The sequence below is a fragment of the Pyxicephalus adspersus genome, chromosome 6 (assembly GCF_032062135.1).
Source record: "Pyxicephalus adspersus chromosome 6, UCB_Pads_2.0, whole genome shotgun sequence".
In the NCBI taxonomy this organism is placed as follows: domain Eukaryota; kingdom Metazoa; phylum Chordata; class Amphibia; order Anura; family Pyxicephalidae; genus Pyxicephalus; species Pyxicephalus adspersus.
The window spans coordinates 98,633,083-98,659,083 of NC_092863.1; the positions used below are offsets into that span (position 1 = coordinate 98,633,083).

Below are 26,001 nucleotides of genomic sequence, written 5' to 3' on the forward strand. Positions count from 1 at the left end.
GCAATGCAGTGCATGAATTCAGTGGTGTCAGACAAAGGAGGACAGCCTTGGTAGTAGCTTACATGTTGTAGTTGGAAAGACGTAAATACAGGTCCATCCTCAGACATCCCCTAATGCAGGTTCACAGGCTTCCTCAAACATAAGTCTGTCTATAGCTATCCCCAAAAGTAGATCTATCCTTAGACATCCTCAATCGTAGTTCTGTCCTCCGACATCCTCAAATATATGTCGGTCCTCTGATATCCTTAAATGTAGCTCCACCCACAGCCATCCTTAAAAGCAGGTCTATTCTTAGACATCCTCAAACATAGGTCTGCTATTGGACATCTTCAAACATAGGTCTATCCTCAGACATCCCAAAATGTATCTCCATTCTCAGACATTCTCAAAAGTAGGTCTGCCCACAGTCATCCTTAAACGTAGGCCTGTCCTTAGACATCTTCAGATGTGGACCTGTCCATGGACATCCTCAAACGTTGGTCTGTCTGTAGCCATTCTCAAACAAAAGTCTGTCCTCAGACATCCCAAAACATAGCTCCATCCTCAATTATAGGTCTACCAGATTTTAGCTCTGTCCACAGTCACCTTCAAACACTGGCCTGTCCTCAGACATCTTCAGAAGGTAGACCTGACCATGGACATCTTCAAACATAGTCTGTACTTAGACATCCCTAAATGTAACTCAATCCACAGCCATCCTCAAATGTAAGTCTTCCTCCAGACATCCCAAAATTTAGCTCCATCCTTAAATGTAGGTTTGTCCATAGACATTACAAACATAAGTCTGCCCTCAGACATGCCTAAACATAGCTCCATCCTCACCCATTCTCAAACATAGGTCTGCTAGAATTTAGCTCTGTCCACAGTCACCCGCAAACATAGGCTTGTCTTCAGACATCTTCAGAGGTAGACCTGACCATGTACATCCTCAACCACAAGTCTATCTTTAGACATCCCTAAATGTAACTGCATCCACAGCCATCCTCAAATGTAGGTCTGTCCTCCAGCATCCCTAAAGGTTGCTTACACATCCATCCTCAAACGTAGGCCTGTACTCCGACATCTTCAGAGGTACCATGGCCATGGACATCCTCAAACATAAGACTGTCCTTAGACATCCCTAAATGTACCTCTATCCACAGCCATCCTCAAACGTAGGTCTGTCCTCCAGCATCCTCAAACTTAAGTCTGCCTTCAGACATCCCAAAATTTAGCTCCATTCTCAAACAAAAGTTTGTCCACAGACATCTCAAACATAAGTCTGACCTCAGACATCCCTAAATGTTGCTTCCACAGCCATTCTCAAACGCAGGGCTGTCCCTAGACATAGATCCATTTCCAGGGTAGACTTGGTGGACCACTCTGTCTTTTTCTTCATTCACTCTTCTGAGTTTCTAGCTTTGCTAAGTTAGTCATGGGTAGACGAAAGGTGAATATGGGGGGCCCTTACTGGACACAGCAGGCCACATTATTAGTTAAGAGTCAGAAACATGGCTCCTACAAAAAAGCAACCTTTGTTGCAAAATAAAATATATCTGTATTTTGTATTATACTTGTATCACATTTACCCTTTATTGATACCTGTAATTTCCTAAAAATGACCATCAGAAGTCACAACATGCTAGTATAGTGAAGGCATGATTGTGATCAGCAGATGTAATAAATTAACACAAATAAAAAAATATTAAGGCAAATGGGAAAACCAGAACGTTTTTTGGTAGGTATATAAATATCTTCCAAAACTGTTTTTGTTAATGCATCCATGCTGTGCTTCCTATCTAGGTAGTACATCAAGACTTAACCAGTGTTCATTTTTGCAGGAAATAAGGACATGCCTGTAATTCGTCTGGACACAGTTACCACGTCTGACTTACAGGAGGTTTTAGCACACACAAAGCCTTCCGCCAAGAGCCTGGCTGAGAAATATAGCGCCTGGCAAAAGGAATTCGAGTCAGTGTGATGGACTTTTCACCTGAGCACCAGCAAAGGACTGCCCACTCTGCACACTTTCGTTACAGCAACCAAAGGGACTCTTTTAATATGGATGACAGATGGTATTTTTATTTATACCAGTTTTTACACAATTTTTTTGTGACACCAACAACAGAGACTTCTAAAGTTTTTAGCTGCCGAGTTTATTATGGTGTATTTTGCACTGTATTGAACTAATAAACACGTTTTATTTCCCTGGGTGCCCTGGACATTTGGAAAGAGGGCATAAGAAGGAAACCACATTGGCTTAGTTCGGTCATTACACTTTACCATTCCTTTTGTGGCTGTATTACTTTTTTTCCAATAATTTTCACCTGGTGTTCCTGCCAGCCATATGTATCTTGTCCTGGGATGAAAACATTCACTCACTGTACTGTATGGATTAGTGATTAACATGGTCAGTCTAGGGCAGAATTCATCTCTTTCCTTCCTAATAAAGAATACAGAGGAGGGGTTCCGTAGTTTTTAGAGATAGCTTTGAACTATGTATATTAAAATCATAAAGCACTTGAAGGGTCAATGGGGTATTTTTTTATCCAACAGATGTAACAGAACACTTCAATGACATATTTATTAGACCAAAATGAAGCAAATAGGAGAAGTTTATTGCTAGGGTTTACATACACTTTAAGGCCCGTAACCCAAATAGCTTTTTCTTTTGCTCCTCTTCCCTGAGTTAGATTACCTTACCCTTCTTTTATCCAAGAGTCACGGCCTCCAGCATTTATTTACATCTCGAGTAAACTTTCTTGAGGTTGGAGAATCCTGATGGATGGTCCTTTAGAATTAGAATGGAATAGAATAGAATGGGAAGCTCCCACACACGTCCATCATACAGAACATTTCTGCATCTGGAAGTAAACATTGAAGGCTACAATTAAAGGCCTGGTAAAAATGCATCTGCAAAGGGGAAGTTTAGGTTAGGGGAGGGAGGCGAAAACAGTAAGTGCCCTTAGTATTCATACTAACGTGTTTACATATTCTGATCAAGCAGTAAGAACATCCTAAACACACCTTTATTTATATCTGCAATTATAAGCATTGTGGAGGAATTCATTTTTTTTACTTCACTGAAATTTTAGCTATTTTTCAAGGACTGAATTTTGGAAGTTTTTTTTAATAAAAACAACCAGATGCTTCTAAGCTGTTAGAGAGAACCTAAACAAACTTTGGAGACTGTGTTGAGATTGAGGAACATTAGGAAGAAAGGAAAACTTCACCTAGCAAAGTTAGTGAGGGATTGTGATAAAACTTTGCTTAAGAATATGTGCATAGTTTACTGGTTTATTAAATTGAAACCAAAGCCTTATTTATTAATATTTTTATTTCTAAGTAATTTTCAGTAGACATATAACTTTGATATGTCAATGATGATGGTGGCTACAGGCACATAGGCTCTATCAGGCAGCAATATTTATACTGAGCTCAGCCAAACATACATATATATGTCAATACAAAGAGGTAGCAGTGGTTAGACCCGGCCTTTGGGCCTGGACACCGGCCTATTACTTAATGGTCAAGTTAGGAGGATCTGCAGCCACCATTAGACTGGATGGGGGTCATTGTGTTCCTATGACTTGTTTTACTCCTCTAAGTACAGCTATAAAAGTATCAAAGTTAATACTCCCACCTTTTCTGGTCCTGGTAAACTAATCTACAATAAACCCCTCCACCCCATCTGTTTACTTATCCTGGAAGCACAGCTCTGACATGCTCGAATGTTTACAGCCATCATGGCAGAAATCCTTTATTAGCACTGAAGACCTGTGGAGTGAACCCTCTTATACTGATATAGAACCTTAGTGTGTCCAGCCCCATAGAAACCCATAGGGTTGCTCTGTATGGGGGTGTTGGAAAGCTTAGTCACTCATAGCAGGGTAAATAAACAACTTGGAAGGGTGGCAGGCAGGTGGGTGAGTCAGTCTGCAGGTGATGTTCCTATAGAAGATCCTTTAGGATGTGATCTACGGCTTCAGGGAAGCTTGCACAGGTCAGGTGTGGTGCTGGCTCTATTTTCTGCTCATCGCCTTCTCTGTATTTTCCTGTTGAAAGCAGAAAGACATTATTTTTGGGTTGTCCTGTCTAACACCAAATTCGATTGATCAGCTGTAATAAGAATTGGAAGGATGACTGCTGATTATGCAACAGAAGCCGGCCATACACCTTTCAATGTTCCCATTAGATCCAGCCATCCATTAAATCAACCAAATAAAACGTATCCATAGTGATTGTAGAATTAAAGAACCTCGATTCGTCAGGTTGGGAAATTTACACCAATTGTGTATAATGAGTTTTTTTTTAGACAGATGTCTCAAAAATATGCACATTTGCTTATCTTCACTGGGCATTGTCTGCAGGTTGCATCAGTACAGATTTTCAATGGATGCTCAATATTTATTGAACAAGTCAACTAAACTAAAAACAGCTAGCTGAAGATCGTTGAGTTATTGCATCTATGTAGTGCTGAGGGTTGGTCTCTTTTTTTGATTGGTATGAAATTCATCCATGCTGGCACGTATGTTGGAATGTACACTGAACTACACATGCTCATATGGCCTCTGGACTATTCCTGGACAGCTGCCATAATGCTTATTCACAATGATGGACGACAGTTGCACCAATTCATTCACTATAGACATGTGACTGCAGTCCGCCCAGTGGTCATAGCTACCTGAAGTCCAGAACTGGCAGTAGTACTGGCCCAACTCCTTACTGCCCGTGTGAACTTGGCTTTTAGCAGATCGTGAAGATCCAGGTAAATACCACAGGCAGGCCAGCACCAAAAATAACTGATGTCACACAGTCCTAAGTGGATTATCCTAACCTTCCAATAAAGCCCTCTCCACAGTCATACAGCTGGTGCACAATTTATAGATTGGGAGAAATGCATTGCACAGCCTCCGCACAATGAGCACAGTGTATATTGTATGGGTGCCAGCTTATGGGTACATACCTGTTCTAACAAGGATGCCCAACATTCCGGTTTTCTGTGCTCCTCCAATGTCATCCCTGCTGTCCTGCACACAGAAAACAATAAATGTTTTAATATACATTTGTTACATGTTCTATGTTAATAATTGTCCATCATACACAGGTGAGATAGACATGCATTGTACTTATCTTCATATTGTCTGGTAATAAGGAAAATAAAAAAAAAAAACTACTATATACCAGCTTTAAGAAAGGATACAACCTGCTAGCAGCTTGTTTACATGTCACAGAACCCTCATTGTGATCTGTGATTGAGCTCTTCCAGATTGGGTTTAATGCTTCTTAAAAAGTTTCCACAAAGCTGTATGTTACCACCATACCTGTGCTGAGTTCCTGGGTCTGTACACCTGCAGTGACCAATATGAGGGGCTCCCACCATCTCTGCTGGATTTTCATTTTATTTTTGGAGAATGCAATAGGATGAACTGAAACATACAGAGTTGTATGGAAACACCCACAACTCCCAGGTTGACAAGAACAGAGCTGGGAATAATTCCACATTCCCCTCTACTACTGTGTGCCACGACCTCAGCCTTCTAGATTGTAAGCTCTTCGGGCAGGTTTGTATTGTCTGTCATTTGCAACTACTGTTTAATGTACAACGCTGTAAAATATGTTGCCGCTATATAAGTACTCTTTATTATTATTAATATTAATAATAATAATAATAATAGCAAGGAGATCTCACAGTTAAAGTATTGAAGGTGTCTTCAATACTTTAACTGTGAGATCTCCTTGCTATTATTATTATTATTATTATTATTATTATTAATATTAATAATAATAATAATGTATTGTATTGTATTGTATTCAGGAAGTCTGGAACTGTCTAGGTCAGGGATGTCAAACTCAAATACACAGTGGGTCAAAATTAAAAACTTAAACCAAGTTGCCAAACTTGAAACTGAAATAGCACCGCTACTACAATTCCCTGCGTCTATAAAACAGTCCAATGTGGGGCTACGCATAGGCAGAGAGGCCACTGGTCCATAGAAGCGAGTGATACCGGGAATTGTAGTAGCTGCGCTATTTCAATGCAGCAGCGGGCCAGCTGCAATGCAAATTTATGATTCCTTTGGGGGCCAAAAAAAGGGTGTTGCAGGCCAAATTTGGCCCACGGGGCCAGAGTTTGACACCCCTGGTTTAGGTCCACTATGCTCTACCTAAACTATTTTATCTGGGTGGACAGACCCTTGAAGCTCTACAAGTCCTGTCCACTATAAATAAACCATACACAAAATCATTTACAGGCCCCAAGGTGTGACTGCAAGGTTTTCCTACATTCAGGTTTTATATTGTATGGATATTTATATTTCATATCATATTGTATTGTACTGATTGTGGATGCCATACCACAACCCACCACAAGAGGTCAGTGTTGTATTGCAGACTTTGGCTTGTGCTGGGTGATGGATTTTAGTTTTCTATTAGCAATCTGTGAGAACAATAAAAGGTTCTGCAGCACATCGCACCGCTCAGCATGAAGGTGACTACACACACAGCCGGGGTATAAGCATGCACAAGCAAATAATCATCATTTTAAATATGATACAACACTTATCTGCTATGGCCCGGTTTATATGACAACTTTTATTATATAGAATAAAGTACTACAAAAAACACAATTTGTTTCTAGTTTGGTCAGTGTTAGTTTGAATAAATCGGTACTGTATATAAAGTATAAATGTAATATATTAATTTTTGTTCTTGCAGGGACAGCTGCTGGGAGCTCACTTCCCATTGATGTAGGAACACCCCCAGAACTACATCTCCCGAACACCTTTTCTCTACACACACTGCATAGGTAGGCTCTTTGGAGTCAAGGAATCGGTATTGTATTCAATGACTGTAGACAAGGCTAAAGAAGAGAGGGGGATGGGTGTAATTCTGCAAGGCTGACAACACCGGTTGGGATTTCAGCGCAGGCGTTGTCAGAACAAACAGTGAGGAGCTCTTGGACTTCCTGGTGGAATTTTCTCTGTATTTGCAGCATTTTATATGTATTTTATATAATCTATGTATGTAACAATGCTTGCAACTCACATCCCCGATCATTACGGCCTCCTCTGGGCTGTAGCCTGTGCTCCGCAATGCTTCCAGGAAGAACGTTTTCTCTGGTTTGCCGACCACGGTGGCCTTGGTGTCGGTGGCATACTCCAGGGCTGTGACGAATGGACCGGGACCCAAGGCTAAGCCGTCTTTCCTGTTGTAGTACCTGGCCTTGTGGATGGCAATGATCGGGGCTCCGTCCAGGACCAGCCTTAAAGAAAAACACAGAGAGATTTATATGTAGGAAGCCTGGCAAAAAAAATCAACTTTGGGGCCCTGAATATCCATCTGCAATAAAATGTGGGGTTCACAAGAAAAGCAATTCCCAGCCACTGTGTGCCACGGGAGATCATCAGGTTTACCGCGGGAAAATCACCCAACCCTTCCACTAGATGGCAGCAGATAGCTACCAAACTTGGCAGGGCCGTAGTTACCATATTGAAACTCATTCACAGGTGCCTAAGGTGGTCAGGGACAGTTTTGCCCTAAATGGGGCTGTGGCCCAATATGAGGTAGGGGCCCATGTACCAAAACAAATGCAGCTCCCTGCACCAATAATGGCCGCCCTCCTTTGTATGGCCATAGAGAGTAAAGAGGTTTGTCCAGTCTTATTTTTACTTTCTCTGTCCCAATTAAGGAGATTTCCCCTCACTTCCTGTCCTGAGGAGGATATTCTAACCCATTTAGTGGGTAAATCTGGTGAGGTGGAGATCTACCTGGACAACATGGAAGAGGTGTAAGATCCCCAGGCATGACATTTTAGATAACCTACCAAGACTCCATTAAAAAGTAGTATAGGTAGGTACATTGGTACGTCGTGCATAACCAGTGATCACCTCATGCCAACCACTCACGACCCCAAATCATCTCCCTTCCCGCCATACTTTCCACTTTATATTTTTTTTTGGGAGGCAGTTGCCATAGCAACATAGCACCTACACAGCAACCAATTAGGTGGCGGCAACTTTCTGCTGTTTCTCCCCCTGACCAATCAAAATGGAGAGAGAAGGCCACACCCCTTCCCAGCTCTCTCCTCTTCCCCAGAATGACTGCAGGTGACAGGAAAAGCTGGTCACATGGTCATGTGACAACATGACCATATCACATCCCCATAGTAACCACTCCTGGCTCAACTTAATATGCATTTTTGTTTTTCCTATGTTGGAGAAGTTTCCTATTTCTTCATTTCCTGACAGGAAGTGAGAGAAAATCTACCTCAGCAGGGACAGGGACCCCTCACAAATGCTACCCCTCCGTAGTTTTGCCCGGAGTTGGGGCCTTAACCACCCTCAGTTTTTATGTTGGCCTGAATTTTGTGGAAGGAAAATGGCGATTTGATACGGGCACACGTTTGTGACAACGCAATGTATCTAAACCAGAACCGGTCAGATTTCCTGTCATTTTTCTTAGGCAAATTAGAAAATGTATCAGGTCACCATGGCAACTATAACAACCCATTGCCTCTATATATAAATGTTAATGTACAGAGAGCCAAGCGCACCCAATTATAACTTCCTCCAGTGTCACCGTCTTACACAATATTTACTTTTCTTTGGTTGCATAACCCATTTTTATTACTACGGCCTAATTACACACTATCATTGGATTACAAAATCGCGTTCCACTTCTGCCAGGAGGATGAGACAAGCCCGCACTCCAATAACCCACACGGGGCAGCAGGAAGCAAGGTCACATGACACATAAACCCATTGGCCGCTCAACACATCCGCTTCACTTCCTTGTGATGGCCAAGGGGCACTCTGTATGGAGGACAGCAGAAAGTAAGGTCACATGACACATAAACTCATTGCCGCTCAACGTATCTGCTTCACTTTCTTGTGATGGCCAAGGGGCACTCTGATTGGATGGCAGCAGGAAGCAAGGTCACATGACACAGTAACCCATTGCCGCTCAACTTATCCGCTTCACTTCCTTGTGATGATCAAGGGGCACTCTGATTGGAGGGCAGGAGGAAGCAAGGTCACATGACACAGTAACCTGTGTGTCACTGTAATTGCAGGCTTCACTTCCTTGTGATTGGATTGCTAATTGGATGGCAGCAGATGGATCTCAGCCATAAAGTCAAGGAAAGTCAGGCCATATGCAAGTGAAACTAAACCAGAGAGGGGCACCGGCTAATAAAGGTAACAGCTGGCATCTAGTGGTGTCGGCCTTTAAGCAGGATTTGAAGTAGATATAAAGTCATTGAACTGCATTTCATAGTCAACTACTTTGATTTATAAAATATTTTTACCTTTTTTTTAATCCTTTGTTACATTGCACTGTTGCTGATATCCCGCAGCCATCTCCTGGCTACATGCACTCCAGTGATGGCATGTCTCATGATGGCAACAACAACCGACATTGTCTGTATGTGTATTGACTCTTGTTGTCTCCGTCAGAAGCCCATGTGACTAGGTGACAACGCTAGAGATTGTGGCACAGTGTTGTCACCTCATTGCAGGAAGTGCCTCAACAAAGGTTATACCCATTGAGGTGGAAGTGATGTTTGGATCGCTCAGTATGTTTATTCAAGCTGCAGTTTTGCTGTCCTTCCAGATTGGCACGAATATCATATTTAAGCCTCTCTTCGACTGGGCAGGATATAAGATGTTCTGTGATTGGCTAAGAAGAGAGGGGGAGGGAGATAAATGAGAACTGCAGTTCCTGCATCTGGAGCCCCAGGAAGTAGAGGGGAAGCCATACTATGAAGCCCGAATTGGTTGTGAAGAAGAAAGCAGCGACCTAGACATCATTTACACCACATTGGTTTACACATTCACTCATAAAATAAAATAATCAGCCTAGAGTTCTGCAGAAAACTGCAGATTTTAATAGGATTGTTCAATTATTATTGAAACAACATTCACTAGTGAAAGTTGTAATGCCTGAGTTACAACTACAGCTAATAAATTGAAGGAAGGATAGGTTCACTTTAGGGTCACCAGTCGCATTCTGATGCTAGATATATACAATGCCATCTTTTCCTCTCAATGCCTTTTTCAATCGATAGGACAAAACAATTTAAACCAATTCTTGCAATCAGCTACTCGTCATAAATGTACCATCCACTTGTCTGATAACTGATCTGAATTACAACCAAACATATGGAAGCCTAAAATGTTATTGTGACCCTTCCATTGGTTTCCAATTCCACAGGGGCCAATTGGTCCATTCTATGGCCTGTTCTATGCTCCCACAATGGCCAAACTCTATGGTCAGGTCTGTGGTCCAGTTCATGGCCAGCTCTATGGTCTGTTTTTGGCCAGCCTATTAGTAAGCTCCATGACCTGCTCATTGTTCTGCTCCAAAACCATCTCTCTATGGCCCACTCATTGGTCTGCTCCATGGCCAGCCCATCGGCCCGCTCCATGGCCAGCACATCGGCCCACTCCATGGCCAGCACATCGGTCCGCTCCATGGCCAGCACATCGGTCCGCTCCATGGCCAGCACATCGGTCCGCTCCATGGCCAGCACATCGGTCCGCTCCATGGCCAGCACACTGGTCTGCTCCATGGCCAGCTTATTGGTCCGTTTCATAGCCAGCACATTGGTCTGCTCCATGGCAAGCCCATTGATCTGCTTTGTGACCCACCCATTGATCCACTAAGGAGGCCGTCCACGCCAAAACAGTCAAGTCCCTAGTTTTCCCCTAAAGGGTACATTTTTTCACTTATGCCTTGTAGCAACACACAATGAAACTACCATGCGCGTTGCACAGTAATAAAACACACTAAACAATGTTACTCCAACGTGCCCAGGCACTTGATGTTTAACTAACCGCAATAAACAATGTTTAAATATGCATTGGGGTGTGTTGCCAGACTATTCCAAATGACAACACGTTCTGTAATGCACGGCAATACATTTACCCAGTCTGAATGGACCCTTCAATTTTTTTTTTTTTTTTTTTTACAGTGCATAGGTGTTCTGTAAAATTAAAGCTGAAGCTATAAATGCCAAGGTATGTGAAGCGGCGAGTTCCCAGCCCATGTGCTTCTCTGCACTAAGTGATCAGAGCTGCGCCAGGGGCTTATCACACCCGAATCTGCCCTTGTAAAGATTACACAGATCCAGCTGCACCTTGCAGGTTTGTACTCGGCACAGCCTTGGTTATCACCAAGGAGTCCAGATTAACCCTCACAAAGCCTCCAGGTGACAAAATGTCTCAATCAAAGGAATACGAATGAAAGATCCCTACAAAGGAAATCAGTACTTTATAGTGTTTTATCTGAAAAGCATGTGATGTCAGGCGGACTGCTCATAAATTGCTCTAACTATGACTATAAACTAGCAAGTGTGTGCCAGTTCCTGGAATGGAGTTCAGATTGGTACATGTCCTTCATGGACTCAGAAGAAGAATTAAGTCTGACCAATTAGAATATACAAAGTACAGTATCCCATAGCAACCACAAATCACATGCCAGGTATGAAAAGCTAGTTGGTTGCAGTGGGTTACCACCTTGTACTACCTTCTGTACTGAAAAGTTAAAGAATTTGTAACAAGTGTAGTCAGATCAACGAATCATTATCATAATCTTAGCAACTTTGCCTACGATGCCTGGAACACATCATTGGAAAAGAGAGGTATCAGGCACTGATTGTATTGCAGAGGTACCAGGCACTGTATGTTACACAACAGTTTGAGCTTTCACAATTACCACAGAGGGAGACTTGAGGCACTGGACCTGATTAAAGCGCTCCAAGATTGGAGAAGATAGACTATCATGGGAGAACCCAGCAAATAAAATGGATTTCCTCATTTACTATTAGCTGGCTAATGTTTTCCTGGACCAGATCAATTCCAGGTTTGCTAGAAAAATCATTTGATACATCAGCCCCAATGTGTAACAAAAATGCAGAAGGTACTGAGTGTAACTTGGAGTTGCGAGGCTCTGCATATAATAGGGAGCCTTTAGTTCAATCCAGCTCCTTACAAGTCATTTTGGTCTTCATTGCTTGACATTCTTTTCCTTTTCCAATTTCCTGCTGTCAGATAAGTCATAAGTCTTTTGGGCTGTTCCTGATACAGTGGTTGGTACCAAACAAAATTGGGCCAAGAAAAAAAAGTCATAAGGTCTTGGTCACCAAAGGAGGTCACCAATGAATGCTTATGTGGAGGAATGGATGGAAGGGTAACCTGCCTGGTTCAATCCAACAGAGAAGCACACATTTCTCAAAAACAATGGTCAATGGAAGCGCCATAAAACATAATGCATCGACTCTTCCAGAATCTGCAGTACTGACAGCACATGCTACTAGTTTTTTGTGACCCTGAATGCAGATACAGGGAAGATGTGCTGTGATATTTGCCTTCCACATATCATAGAAAGCACAACGCTCACATAATGATCTGAGCAAAATTCCCTCTAACACTGGGACAAGGCAGGCTTGATAACATGATACCCTCAGTGGAGGCACCAATGGCACCCTCGTCCTATAGCAAGTTGGATGTCAAACGTGGAGAGGTAAGTTGCTGAAGAATGGTGCTGAGTGTCTTCAGTGGAAACAAGGGTGGCAAGTTTTGCAGTACACATTATATTTACCCATTGTAAAACACTATTATATATAAGTGTAGTAATAAAGGAGAAATAGGGCTAGAGACGCCACTCCACTTATGTGTTGTTTGGCTTGCCACACCCCACTCACATAGAAGTGAGTTGCAAGTGCACAACTCTGCATTATCCCCACCCTTGATGTTATTGTATTCCAGGTACCCTCCCAGGGTCTATATAGCAGGGGTGTCAAACTCAAATACACAGTGGCCAAAATGGAAAATTTGAACAAAGTCACGGGCCAACCTTTATATTTACTGAACAAATACCTACAATTGAGGAAGGTCACTAATGAATGTCAACAGAGAGGGGGGCACTTGTGGGTCCTGATTAATGCGCCAGCAGGGAATTTGTAGTATTAGCGGTCCAAATTAATTTGGAATTTGTAGTATTAGCGGTGCATGCACTGTCTACCGGCGGGCCAGCTCCAGTAGACATTTGGTATTATTGCGGGCCAAATATAATTACAGTGCGGGCAAGATTTGGCCCGCAGGCCTGAGTTTGACATCCCTGCTATATAAATTCTCTTCCTTGCTGGATATTTATCACAAACCACTTGAACAAGAACCCTTTACCTTAATTCTTTCTTTTCTCGCTGGAACTCCAACATACCCCAATTTTCAAAAAAAAACAAACCTAAGTGCCCTTTAAAAATACTCATGAAGAAGCCAATAGGCGAAATGCGTCGGGCTTAGAGGCGTCTAGCATTTCTTTTTTCTTTTCCTCTGATTGGTTATTGTTAACCCTCAACCATATTATTGGAGAATCTATGTATAGTTAATAGATCAGGGAAACCCTGGTTTGGGATAGGGTGTTGACTCTAATAACTTCTGCAACTCCTAATATGTATTGATCTACTTTTGTTTCTGATATATGTAACATTGAAACAATAATACAAACTATACTGCCAATTTAAACACCTCTGCTTCTTTCTTTTTGTCCCATTATATATGTTTTAAATAAAACAAGGCTACAGTTGGGCTTTTAAGAGATCTCAGGTCCAAGAGTCAAAGAATGGACCTCATTTCAAGCCTCACCTGAAGGAACACAGGCAACAGCTAGTTTCGTAAACTGCAGTCTTTTTTGTTAATATAGTACAGGAGATAGGTAAACATCATCCCAGATAGGGATCAACAACTGACAAGATACATAAGATTCTTTCTCAGTGTCAGTTTATTGCCCCAGCATAATGGCAGTGGGACCATTGACCTGTATAGAACTGGGGTTCACCTCCACCTTCCATGTTCTCATACAGGGAATGATGGCCATGAAATTATACTGTATATAAGTTATAGAAAGGTGCAATGTAATTGAGAACATCAGCTTCTATTAGAGGTGATAAGATAACACAAGTAGATTAGATAAAATTGGGGAGGGTTTCCCATGCACCCTAATGACCTTCGTCACTCTCTGCAGGCGATAACTCAATCATGGACATACCAAGGATGGGGCCTTATCAGGCAATACAAGTCATACAGATACTGATAACATTTTCACTTTTTTTCCCTAAGGAGTTAGAAACATATCATGTTGTTTCTTTTCTTTTGCTTACCTCGTATGTTTACATTTACAATGCACAGGAGTATGGATGTGATGGGTGCTACCTAGTGCCCAACAGTCAGCTTTTTGGATATCAGGGACCTTTGAGGTCATCTTCTTGCCTAAAGAGGGCAGACGGAACCCTCCACTCTTTATACCTACTGTGCTGCAAAGTGTCTGAGCCCCATTGTACTCTTCAGTGCAGGCTTATGGGTCCGGTCAGCCTGATTACTGAAGGTACTGAGGTACAAACGTGTGAGCATTTACCCCTGTACACCCCTATGGACCAGAGAAACTGATCCTAAATATGGACCACTTGGTCAAATCCTCCCGATCTTTGAAACTCCATGACCACCCCCAACACTGTTTTTCTTTTGTGCCCACTCTAGGATCGACTATATACCCCTAACCAGCCTTTCCTGGCACAGCCTCCCCAGGGGGGAGTCTTGATGCCTTTGGTAAAGCCACTATATCTGAGAAACCAGATGATGGTATTCTTATGGACCTAAATAGCTTTTCCTTTCTTGTAGTGGGCAAGCTATGTCTCCTTGTGCTCTCTCTCCCTTGTTGATCATTGGTTTGGCAAACTAGGCTTCGCATATTCACCTGTAGAAAGCCGGTGTGCAGCGTTGCCATTACTTGGCAATTTTTGGGCATCCAGCTTCCGGCGCCATATTTAAAACTCATATGCCCTAGGAATAAAAGATTTTTTCAGCAGCATTTGATGCTAGGAAATTGGAAAATTGTTGTCATACTTACACAAAACTTTTTTTTTCTGGCAATTCCTCCTGACAGCACACATTCCACCCTTCCTTATCCTGTTGCTGTCTTGTTACAGAAGCGTGTTAGGGGATAAAAGTGGGAGTTTTATGGCTTAGGTAGGTGATCCTAGAGGGTCAAAAGGAGCGTAGTTAACCCAGTGGTCCATTATCAGGAGGAGTCACCAGGAAAGGAAAATCACAGATAAATATGACAACAATTTTCCAATGTTTTTGCTATGGGCCTTTTTATTCACCAATAACTTTGTCATCACGTTAGATAATAAATAATAAAGAAATACACATATAAGGGCAAGCAAAGCAATTCAAAGAGCAAAGAAAATGTTAGAAAAATAGAAACAAAACAAAAAAGTTAACATGCAAATAATAAAGTAAAAAGTTAAAGAGTTAATTAGGGCTTCCACAACTGCTGTAATTTCATAGCAACTTTAGGCTGACAATTTGACAGCTGGGAATTGCCTGCAGGTCCAATATGTGTGAAAATTACCAACTTCTTTAGTAAATCAACCTAAATGGTTCATTGTGCATTTTATACTTCCTGTTTAGAAATGTGACACAGAATGTTTTACTCCTATCTTGCTGGAGATCTTTTCATCTTCTCTGATTACAATTTAATGTGCAATATTCTGCATCTTTTTTTTCTTAAGTTGGTGCAGCTATGATGCCAGGAGTCCAGTCTGACACACAGATGTGTAAATCCCCAATCACAAATTGACTTTCAGGCATGATTTGTAATATCTCAATGACAACCTATGACAGGTTCCCTTTAAAAACTTCTTTACTTCAGAATGAGAACCTAATTTCGATCAAGCATGTGATAACTGGGGCAGGAATATTGCGCGTCTTTATACATACATTTCTTATTAAAGCACCGATAGAACGGTATTACGCGCCTCGCTGGGTCCCGGCGGAGCGCAGAACAGAATTAATCCTTCAGTAAAACAGTAACCAGCCAATTATAGGGACGGTGAGCCGCAATCAGGACGCCACTCACCTGAAGGCCTTGTTCATGGTTTGGTAGTTGAAGTGCTCCGGAGCTAATCCTATCAGCACCGCATTGGGACTGTCGCTGGCGATTCCTGGGAGCACAGAATGTAGAGGTCACTGGGAGAAGACTCGGCAGTAATTGAATTGTACATTCAGCCTATCAGTTAGTCATGCTTGAATACAAAGCCCAAGGTGGCAAATTCTCATCAATGCAAAAAAAAAAAAAAAAAAAAACCATAATTTCTCAAACCAGTATTAAAATAGCCTTTCTTTATAGAATTGGACCTGTCCTCTGTTCTGCTATCTCTCTATAACGGGCTTCTCATTATCTTCTTCACAAGGATGTTAATGTGTCTGCACCCCAATAAATCTGATGGATTCACTGTTTAAAGATAATGAAAAAATACTGGATGGTATTTTCTTCTTAACCCTTTCTGTGATTGAAATACACTTATCTTTAATCCTGCAGGGCAGTCTGATCGCTCCGGGGGTGTCCTGCATCGGGTCCTGTGTCGTGTGTCTTCTCTTCTTCTTCCTACGTCACCTGACCCAGGCGTAAGATCGGGTGACGTAGTTTAAAAAAAAATTTGCCGATCTCACTGAGCGTGCGTAAGATCGACAAATTTTTCTTTTTGTGCAAAAAGGCTGCTCGGGCATGCGCAGAAGGAGCGCCCAAGAGTCTCCCAGGATACGTGACGTAGGCATGCCGGGAAGCTTTGTGCTCCCATTCATTCTCGGCCACCTAGGTGATCGAGAATTTTTACTCTACATAAAAGAGTTGTCTACCCTTTAATGTAAAGTGAAAATTGTGAGTTTAAGTACGCTTTAATTTACAACAGCTGGACTCCGATCAAGGTGCAGAAACATCTCAAGGGAATTAGAAGGTGCCTATGCTAAATTCCAAATGTTGTTGCAAAAGGTCTGAATACTTCTGGATATGTGATATTTCATTTTTTTATATTTACTAAATTGTCTAATATTCTGTTTTAATTATGGGGTACTGAGTGCAGATTAATGAGAAACAAAACTTAGTTTAAACGATTGTAGCAAAAGTGAAAAAGTGAACGGGTCAGAATACTTTCTGAAGCCAATTAATAACCCCAAAATAATGTCATTTATTGTAGCAAACCAGTCCTTAGATGTCTTTTTGTTCTGTTTTTTTTTTCTTATTCTTGATTCCTCAAGTAACATATTTATTGACCTGGGCTTGCAACAACCACTCCCTGTACTGTAAAGGAAAAGCGTTGTCACCTTGATTTGTACTATTCTTCATACAACAGGAGGTGGTGTTTTGTAGTCTACAGAGACATTTGGGACCAATGTAACTGATAAAACTTAGTAAGGATAGAGGATAGGAATCTATCAGCTTAGGCTATGTACATACGTCAGATGATTCTCGTCTTATAATCGCTTTAGGGCGGATATCTGACGAGAATCTGGCGTGTGTACAGTGCTCATCGTCGGTCGTTCTGATGAGCGTCCTGACTGATCCACAGACGAAGAACCATCGTAATGAAAGTGAAGGCGAGAGAGCACAGTGGGGTGCCGCTTCTCCTATCTTCCCCTTCCCCTCTCCATAAAGCAGAACAGTGATGTATGTACAGCGCTCATTCATGCATCTTTCAGTCTTTGGAATGAAACAGGAAAGATCCTTTCCAACTACAATTATTGCACGTGTGTACGCAGCCTTATTGGATTTCTAAAAGGATCAGCAGATAGTTCTAGCTTTTGTAAGGTAGATATACAAAAACACTTTCTATGATATAATTAACAGTCCAAATGGGAGAAAAGGTTATCTGTTAGGGTTTAAATACATTTTGTCACACACAGTGACTCTGATACTAATTTCCTCTAGCAAAAAATGTTTTACATGACATTATAGGGCTTTTATTTGTTACATTGCACTATAAAATAGATGTAATAAACCTTTGCTGTGCTTCTTGCTGAGGGCAGCAGGAGGGCCAAAACAATAAATTGGCATATTATCAGGATGGGTTTCCTGGTGGCAAAACAATGGATCATGCCTGTGTAATATGTGTCTCTTGTAGAAGTACATATATTAGGGTAACTATACAGACCCCATGTAATCACATGATCAGATCCTGATCCTTAATAGGAAATCAAATGATCATCTGGATAACCCACTAGCAGTCAACTGTGGACTGTAGATGAACTGTTTCTTGGTATGTGGACATGCGAATCTGGTGACACCAGGCTATGCCCAATATTCAGATATCTACTAGGTGAGTATCACTGCCTTAAATAATACAATACCTTCAAAGTCAGGCAGAGCGCTATCGTGTACCAACAGCATGGGGCGGACGCTCTTCTGTTCCACCAAATTCCGGGCTGCAGTCAGAGAAGTAAAAATCTCATCCTCGCTGATCTCGAATTGCAGCTTCTTAAGTCTCTCCAGAAGGGTCTTCTTACTCTCCTTGGTTGTATTTGTCACAAAGCGTATAGCAAGAGGAGCGCTACGTAGCCTAAAGCAAGGAATAAAAGAAAGAAAGGGCAAACTTTATACATTTTATTCATATATATTTTTTATTTTAAAAACTACACACACATTTAATCCAAAATAGTGCAAAATATATATGTTGCTTCAAAAAAGTTTATTTCCTGGTATTGGAGGGTTTTTGCACCCAATCAGCTTTCGACCTAAAGGGAACATGCTACGTCTACCTCTCTGTTGTCTTCCTTAGGATAACACCCTTCATCTCTGCTCCTGACCATTGTGCATCCCTCCACCTAGAACTAATTTTAGAGCAGACAGTACAACATATATGCTTTAAAGAGGAACTAAACTGAAAACGGCAAAAAAAGAAAAAATACACTTACCTTCAATCCCACAGTGCAGTCTGATCGCTCTGGGGGTCCCGCGTCATCACGGCATTCGTCCCAGGGCAGGCAATCCGGGCGCCACCATCTCATGCTCTTCTTTCTGGTTCTTCATCCTACGTCACCCGACACAGGCGCGAGATCAGGTGACATAGGATGAAAAAAAAAATTTCGCTCTAACTGCGCATGTGTGAGATCAGCAACTTTTTCTGCTTGCGCGAAAAGGCTCCTTCTGCGCATGCCTGGGATGCTCAGGCATGCGCAGAAAGATCACCCAAAAAGCCTCCGGGGATTGATTACTTAGGTATCCTGGGAGGCTTTGCTCTCCCATTCATTCTCGATCACCTAGGCGGTCGAGAATTAGGGGGCGGTGCTGCACCCTTTTTTATTTAAAAAAAAAAAAAAAATTTTTATTTTCCATAAAAGAGTTTAGGTACGCTTTAACCTTCATACGAAAAATCTTTTGGTGCCCCTTTCTTATTTAGATTAATTTCATTACTGGGCTACACGTCCTGTTCAAGTGTGACAACACTAATATTATTATTACACAGTATTTATATAGCGCCAACATATTACTCAGCGCTGTACAAAGTCCATAGTCATGTCACTAGGAGCTCACAATCTAATGTCCCTACCATAGTCATATGTCAATAACACAGTCCAAAGACAACTTTGGGGGGAAGCTAATTGCCTAACAGCATGTTTTTGGAATGTGGGAGGAACCCCATCGCCAACAAAGAGAGAACCTACAAACTCTATATAGATAGAGTCCTGGTTGAGATTTGAACCTGGTACCCTAATGCTACAAAGTTGTGAGTGCTAGCCATTGAGCCAACCATTCTGCTTTAGCCTACCTGTTCCCAGCAGCCATTGCTTGTCCCTGAATAAATGAAAGTTCAATTCAGAAGTTGCTGTAATGTCAATGGGAGATTGTTTAATTATTATAGACTGGAACACTCACCTTTTGAGAGCTTCCTGAGCTCCAGGGATAGCGCTGTCCTCAATATGCAGAGTGCCACTAAGATCCACCAGTACAGCCTTGATAGCACGCCGAGCCGCCATCCTGCAGGAATATAAGGCAATAGCAGATTATACTCAGAGCCACACATACAGCCTTGGGTTGTCTAGGACAGATTTATTAGGTGTTATACAGCAGCTTATTAGAGGGCAATGTAGGTGCACATAAGACTTAAATAACTGTGCTAAAGAATATGAACAGCCTTAACTTTTATATAAAAAATACAGTGTAATAAAAGTGCATTCATTAAGGTTCACACCTGGGGCTATGGTATCGCGTGTGTCACCGTATGTTATGCTGCACATTGCAATCATAACAAATCCCATAAAGTCTGTCAGCACATTTTATTCTAATTCAGTACACTGAGCCATGCATGCAACCAATAGGTCCTCATTATGCCTTAATAAATGGATATCAGTCCAGAGAAGATGACCTCTCCAGGTAGGCTGTATGGTCATGCTCACTACTCTTGATAATACCCACATATGATGCCCCATCTCCAAGACTGAAACAAATGCAATCCAATGAATAAAAGGTGAGGCCAGGGACAGCCCCGCTGGGAAGGAAAGGATTAAAGGAATATGGATGACCTCCAGCCAGGAAGTGGGCTTTACCTGATTTGCTGCAGCTTTTAATGTACATTGTGAGAACTCACAGTGTGAAATGAAATCAGAATAAGCAATATCAATTCAGGAGATTAGCCGGTACAGTTGTGCAAGACTGAAGTTAAAGCTGGAGCTGTCTCAGCTCTGTGTTGGCACAGCATTGTGGAGTCTGGCATACAAAGGGTTAACCTGGTGTCACACTGCAGACTGAAATGACACAGTCAGATAATCAGTACTGACAAGCTAATCTGATTTCACATGAACCAGCCTGCTGACATACCTGAGAGGTGTGAGCCGACTGTCACCTGTCCAAGTCAGTCTGTCTGTGTCACTGCAGGGGAAGGAGTCTGTGCTGGCTTTTATACACATATAGAAAAGTCCTGTACACTGGGCCTGGTTTATTAAAGCTCTCCAAGGCTGGAGAAGATACACTTTCATCAGTGAAGCTGTGTGATCAAGCAAACCTGGAATGGATCTGGTAACAAAAAGCAAATGACTTTGAAGAAATCCATTCCAGGGTTGCTGGATTACCCAGCTTTACTGATGAAAGTGTATCTTCTCTAGCCTTGGAGAGCATTAATATATCAGGCCCATTATATTTGTCTGTGGGAGATTCTGCTGCTGGCCCATAGTCACCAGTGACAGCATTGCTCATGTACGTTTGTAGCAGAAATTTGCAGCAGATTTCTTAAAAATTTCTCTTATTTGTATTTTACGTTGCAATAGCTCTGTGCATTTGCTGACATCCCAAGCATTACATAACACCTTATCAGTCCTTAGATGTGGTGTTATTTCTTTTTTTCTTTTATTATTATTACACAGTATTTGTATAGCGCCAACATAGTATGCAGCGCTGTACAAAGTCCATAGTCATATCAGTAGCTGTCCCTAAAAGAGGCTCAAAATCTAATGTCCCTACCAAAGTCATATGTTCTATAGGGGTCAGAGGTAGGATAACCATAGTCATATGTCATTAATACAGCCAAAAAAAGTCAATTTGGTGGGAAGACAATTAACCTGTGTGTTTTTTTGGAATGTGGAGGAAACTCACACAAACACAAGGAGAAACAACACAAGGAAAACCTGCAAAGATAGTGTCCTGGCTGAGATTCGAACCTGGGATACCCAGTGCTGCAAAGGCCAGAGTGCTAACCACTGAGCCACTGTACTGCCCTAGTGGTCCTGGCAGCAGCACACTTCCTGTCCTAGGGTGACAACACTCAACACACCTACAGTGGCTTCAGAAAATATTAGGATGGGGACTGAATTCTTTCTGAAGCTAATGTATTTATGAAGGAGAAGCATTGTTACCCTAGGATAGAAAATGAGTTAGAACTAGGAAACATTTCCTTCTCTATTCATCTCCATAACACAGTGGAGGTGTTTTGTATTTTTCGGAAGTGATCTGGGTAAAGCTACGTACACACTTTCAATTAATATCGTTGGTAAACGAACGACGAACGATCCTGCACGATATCTGCGAACGATCGTATGGCACCGATCCTGTACATACAGATAACGACACGATCGTTCGCAGATATTGTACACACGATAGATGCGATTGTTTGAACGATACACGAAGTGACGTGCACCACAGGAAGTGAGCGACTGTTTGTTCATCGCGCATGCTCAGACCATGGACGATCACTGAACGACCGTACACACGATAGATGGTCAACGATCGTCGTCCAATCCAATCCGCCGGTCCGGTCGTTCATTTCCAACGACTATCCTTGTTCTTCGGCGTCGTTGGTTACTTTTTTTTACGAACGATTTTTGGCCAATCGGTCGTTCGTCGTTCCTTCGTCATTCATTTCCAACGATAAAAATTGCAAGTGTGTACGCAGCTTAAGGCTGCTAGAACTGTAGGGATTTCAATGCAGCAGAGGTAGAGAACTCAGGAAGATACCAGCTCATTGGACTCCTGGCAAGATCATATATGGGTAAAATAAAACTCCAATGAAATAAAGGGAGAAGAAAAGATGTGTCCATAAGGGAGCAGAAGCTTTTTTACAGGGTTAAACCAGGTTAACCTGGTTATATGCCAAACTTCACAAATATATTAGGAAAAATTGGGGGAAGGAAGGAGGAAGGAATTAGGTTTTTATGGCATTAAATTGTTACAGATAAAAAACAATACTTTAATGTCTAATTAATTACCCATACATACAATTGCTTGCAAACAAGGAAAATTATTTTTAAAAAATAAAACAAGGTTGTATCATTTATCGTTTTTTTTTTATCTGTACCAATTTAGTGCTATAAAAACCTCCTTTCTTCCCCCAATTTTTCCCCTTCCAATGAAATATTGATAAATGTGCCCTGTAGTCCCTATTACACTTCTTTCCCTGGGTGACAACGTTGCTCCTGTATTGATTCAGTACAGTGGGTGGAGTGTTCAAGACAGAATTTCTTTTATGTCAGGTGGGAAGAAACTGTAGGCGAGTGGCAGCCCCTGTATTGTGACCCAACTCTTAAGTAACCTCCCAAAAAAAGCCGGGTGGTTACTGAAAAGTGCCGGGTGGTGCACCCAGCTGAAAGTGGCTGGGAAGATCACTGAATGGGTGTGTGGTGTGTGAAGGGGTGAGTCTTGTCACCATAGGCAGTATTAAAAAGTAATTCATAACCCTTTACATAGCCACCAGTCTGGTGCAATGTACGACTCGGTTTTTGATATGCTAACTCCTACTCCTGAAAGAGTTAAACTGCCTTAGGCTTTCGGTGTTATCATTAAAATCTCAGTACATGGAGTCTTATCTAAGAGGAATTAACCTGATCTGCAGATAGAAGCCAGAGCTTCAAGGTGAAATGTGTTCTCGGGAGAAAATGTCCTTCACTGAGTGCAAACCAGAGGTGAATGGGACCAACCAATGGCGCAGCACCAAGATCACCCTAAAATGGCAATACTGAAGATGGGGGATGTACATTGCTCTAAATCACCCAAAACTAACTATTTTACTAAATACAGCAATGTTTCTCGACATTTCTAACAGGCGGGAACCCTTGAAATAACTTTCAGGTCTTCAGGGAACCCCTTCTATAATTACTATATCCACAGCTCACAGTACATTAGTGTGGTGGTCACTGGGAGGATTTCCTCTTACATTGCTGGCCATTGCTAGGAATGTCACCCTTACAGATAGCCAAAAAGATCATTGGTGTCACTTATTCTGGCCTGAGAGGCGCCAACTGCTCCTTGCACATAGTACCTCCAGCAACCTCTGGAGGAACCCTGGTTAAAAAAAATAAAATAAAGGGATGAAGTGGCCCAGCAGTGATGATATTACTAGATCATAATGGACCATCCAGTCCTTTATAGAAGTCAGATACTCCAATATTTATAACTTTTATAAGGCAAAGATGAAGTATATTTAATTAGAAGGGTAAAATGCCTAGAATAGACAAGTGCTCTTGTAACACCCCAGGTTGTTCTGTTCCCCCATCATTGTAGGGTGCTCTGTGCAAGCTCTGTGCTGGATGTTATCTGATCTTACAGGAGCTTAAAGCGGAACTTTCAAAAATGATTTACCCTTACCAGTGAAAAGTTCTCGATCCCTTCACAAAGCGAGCTCAGTGAATCCCGCGTTGTCTCAGCTTCTTCTTTCTGGTGCTGGATAGATGATCTTCTTTCTTCCGGGTTCTTCTTCACATCACCCAAACTAGCACTGCACAGATGTGAGATTGGTGGCACAGTGGTTAGTACTCTGGTCTTTGCAGCGCTAGGTCTCAGGTTCAAATCTCATCCAGGACACTATCTGCATGGAGTTTGCAGCTTCTCCCTGTGTTTGTGTGGGTTTCCTCAGGGTACTCAGGTTTCCTCCCACATTCCAAAAACATGCATTTAGGTTATCTGGCTTCCCCTCAAAATTGACCTTAGACTGTATTAATTACATATGACTATGATAGGGACATTAGATTGTGAGCTCCTTTGAGAGACAGGGAGTGACATGACTATGGACTTTGTACAGCACTGCATAATATGTCAGCGCTATATAAATACTGTGTAATAATATTGTGTCTTCCTGCAAGTCCTGATCCTAATCCCCATGAATGAGATCAGCATTTGGTTTTATTCACATTATAGCTAAGCACTGATCTCAGGCATGAGCAAGACCACAAATCCTCCTGGGATATTTGATGCAATAACTCAGGAGGCTGCTGGTTTCTCTTTTAGTTTTTACTGCCGCTGTGATAAATACAGAAGTGAAGGAGCCTTCCCCAAAAAATGCAAAAAAAAAACACATTTCTTCCATTGGAGCCGGCTTATAAATAATGTTACAAATGTGGTGATAGGTCGGCTTCAACTTTTTCCTTTTCTTTTCTCACATGTCTGACAAATGGATACTCAGATCTGGGTATTGCATCATGGGAAGAGGTAACATGTTACCCCATACTGGGAACAACCAAATACTTAGCAATGATCAGTGTGGTGATGACTTACCAAAATCCATATAATATGAGGACCTACCTAGACTGCCCAATTATTTGTATGCAGCCAGGCAGTCACATGTGCTACAGAAGCCCCATTATGGAGATATTCAGGGTCATCTCCTCCTCCTGTGTCACTGTCTGTATCTGTTGGTCATCTACAACCCCTATTCATTGTACAGCGCTACATAATATGTTGGCGCTATATAACTCCTGTTCAATAATAATATTTTTCTTCTTTTTTAATAGTTTTTCTTGCAAGCATGTAATGCAAGAATCCTCATCAATGCTCTAATATAAAGCTCAGCAGTTACAAATAATATTAGTGGTTTGCTGATTTCTGGACCCCCAAAGTCAGCCTAAGTGTAAAAAAAAAGTGCTGGGAAAGGAGCATGGTCATGTGACCTGACAAAGACACATGACCAGCTCTCCTCCAATCCCTGGGCATTCCTGTATTTTATGAATGATCTGGGAATTGCAGGCTACTGCACACATAACCCAGCAGAGTATAATAAATAGCAGATACATTTTTATATATATGTATTGCAGTGATAGATTAGGAACAGCCCTCATGATGGGTTTCCTGATGGTGACAACAGAGGACTATGCCTGTGCAAAGTGTGTTTAAATGGACACTTAAAAGAATGGAACAGAATGTTGTCACTCCATAGTAGGAAGTGCTAAAACAAGGCCCTTTATGGCAGGATTAACTACAGTATGTTTATTTTATAACTGAATCTGGATTAGCAGATCTTAGCTATAAGAAGTTATCACTCCTATTATTATTATCAATACTATTAATAATTAACAGGATTTATATAGTGCCAACATAATATGCAGCGCTGTACAATAAACAGGGGTTGCAAATGACAGACAGTGACACAGAAGGAGGAAAGGACCTTGCCCTAAAGAGCTTACAATCTAGTAGATGGGGTCACACAGCACAGTACAATGCAATCGATGTGACCAGCAATATAGTGCAACTTCTACATCACTCCATTCAATCCAACACTCAGCTATGACCTACCTTCCACTTGCTGCAATACAATCCTGGAGCTCACTATCCTTTGCTGCCCTTTGTACGCCTGTCTAATTTTCAGACTGTTTTTACCTATGTCTTTTTTTTATTAGAAATTAGGCATAACTTAGTCAGCTTAATCTTAAGAAGGATCCTGGGTCCTCAATAGAGGAAGTATTTTAAGCCACCATGCGTTCCAAG

The 26,001-nt window shown here is 41.7% G+C and overlaps 2 protein-coding genes across 3 annotated transcripts in view; one reads left to right on the forward strand and one right to left on the reverse strand.

Moving 5' to 3' along the window:
• KATNAL2 (katanin catalytic subunit A1 like 2) overlaps positions 1-2,501 on the forward strand; it is a 23,327-nt gene extending 20,826 nt beyond the window's left edge. Inside the window, exon 16 of the mRNA XM_072416716.1 lies at positions 1,821-2,501. Within this exon, the coding sequence (XP_072272817.1) occupies positions 1,821-1,960 (140 nt within the window). The 3' untranslated portion in view covers positions 1,961-2,501. The remainder of the gene's footprint in view (positions 1-1,820) is intronic.
• Positions 2,502-3,297: 796 nt separating this feature from the next.
• Positions 3,298-25,947, reverse strand: HDHD2 (haloacid dehalogenase like hydrolase domain containing 2). Of its 2 annotated transcripts, none has more exons than XM_072416717.1 (7): positions 25,810-25,947; positions 19,693-19,794; positions 18,168-18,376; positions 15,901-15,985; positions 7,027-7,243; positions 4,946-5,009; positions 3,298-4,034 (listed from the first exon to the last, which is right to left on the reverse strand). In XM_072416717.1, the coding sequence occupies exons 2-7, from the start codon at positions 19,791-19,793 to the stop codon at positions 3,931-3,933; spliced, it is 780 nt and encodes a 259-aa protein (XP_072272818.1). In that variant the 5' UTR covers position 19,794; positions 25,810-25,947; the 3' UTR covers positions 3,298-3,930. The 2 variants fall into 2 exon arrangements, with proteins under 2 accessions (XP_072272818.1, XP_072272819.1); XM_072416718.1 differs by lacking the exon at positions 25,810-25,947 and adding an exon at positions 23,890-24,035.
• Positions 25,948-26,001: the final 54 nt, after the last annotated feature.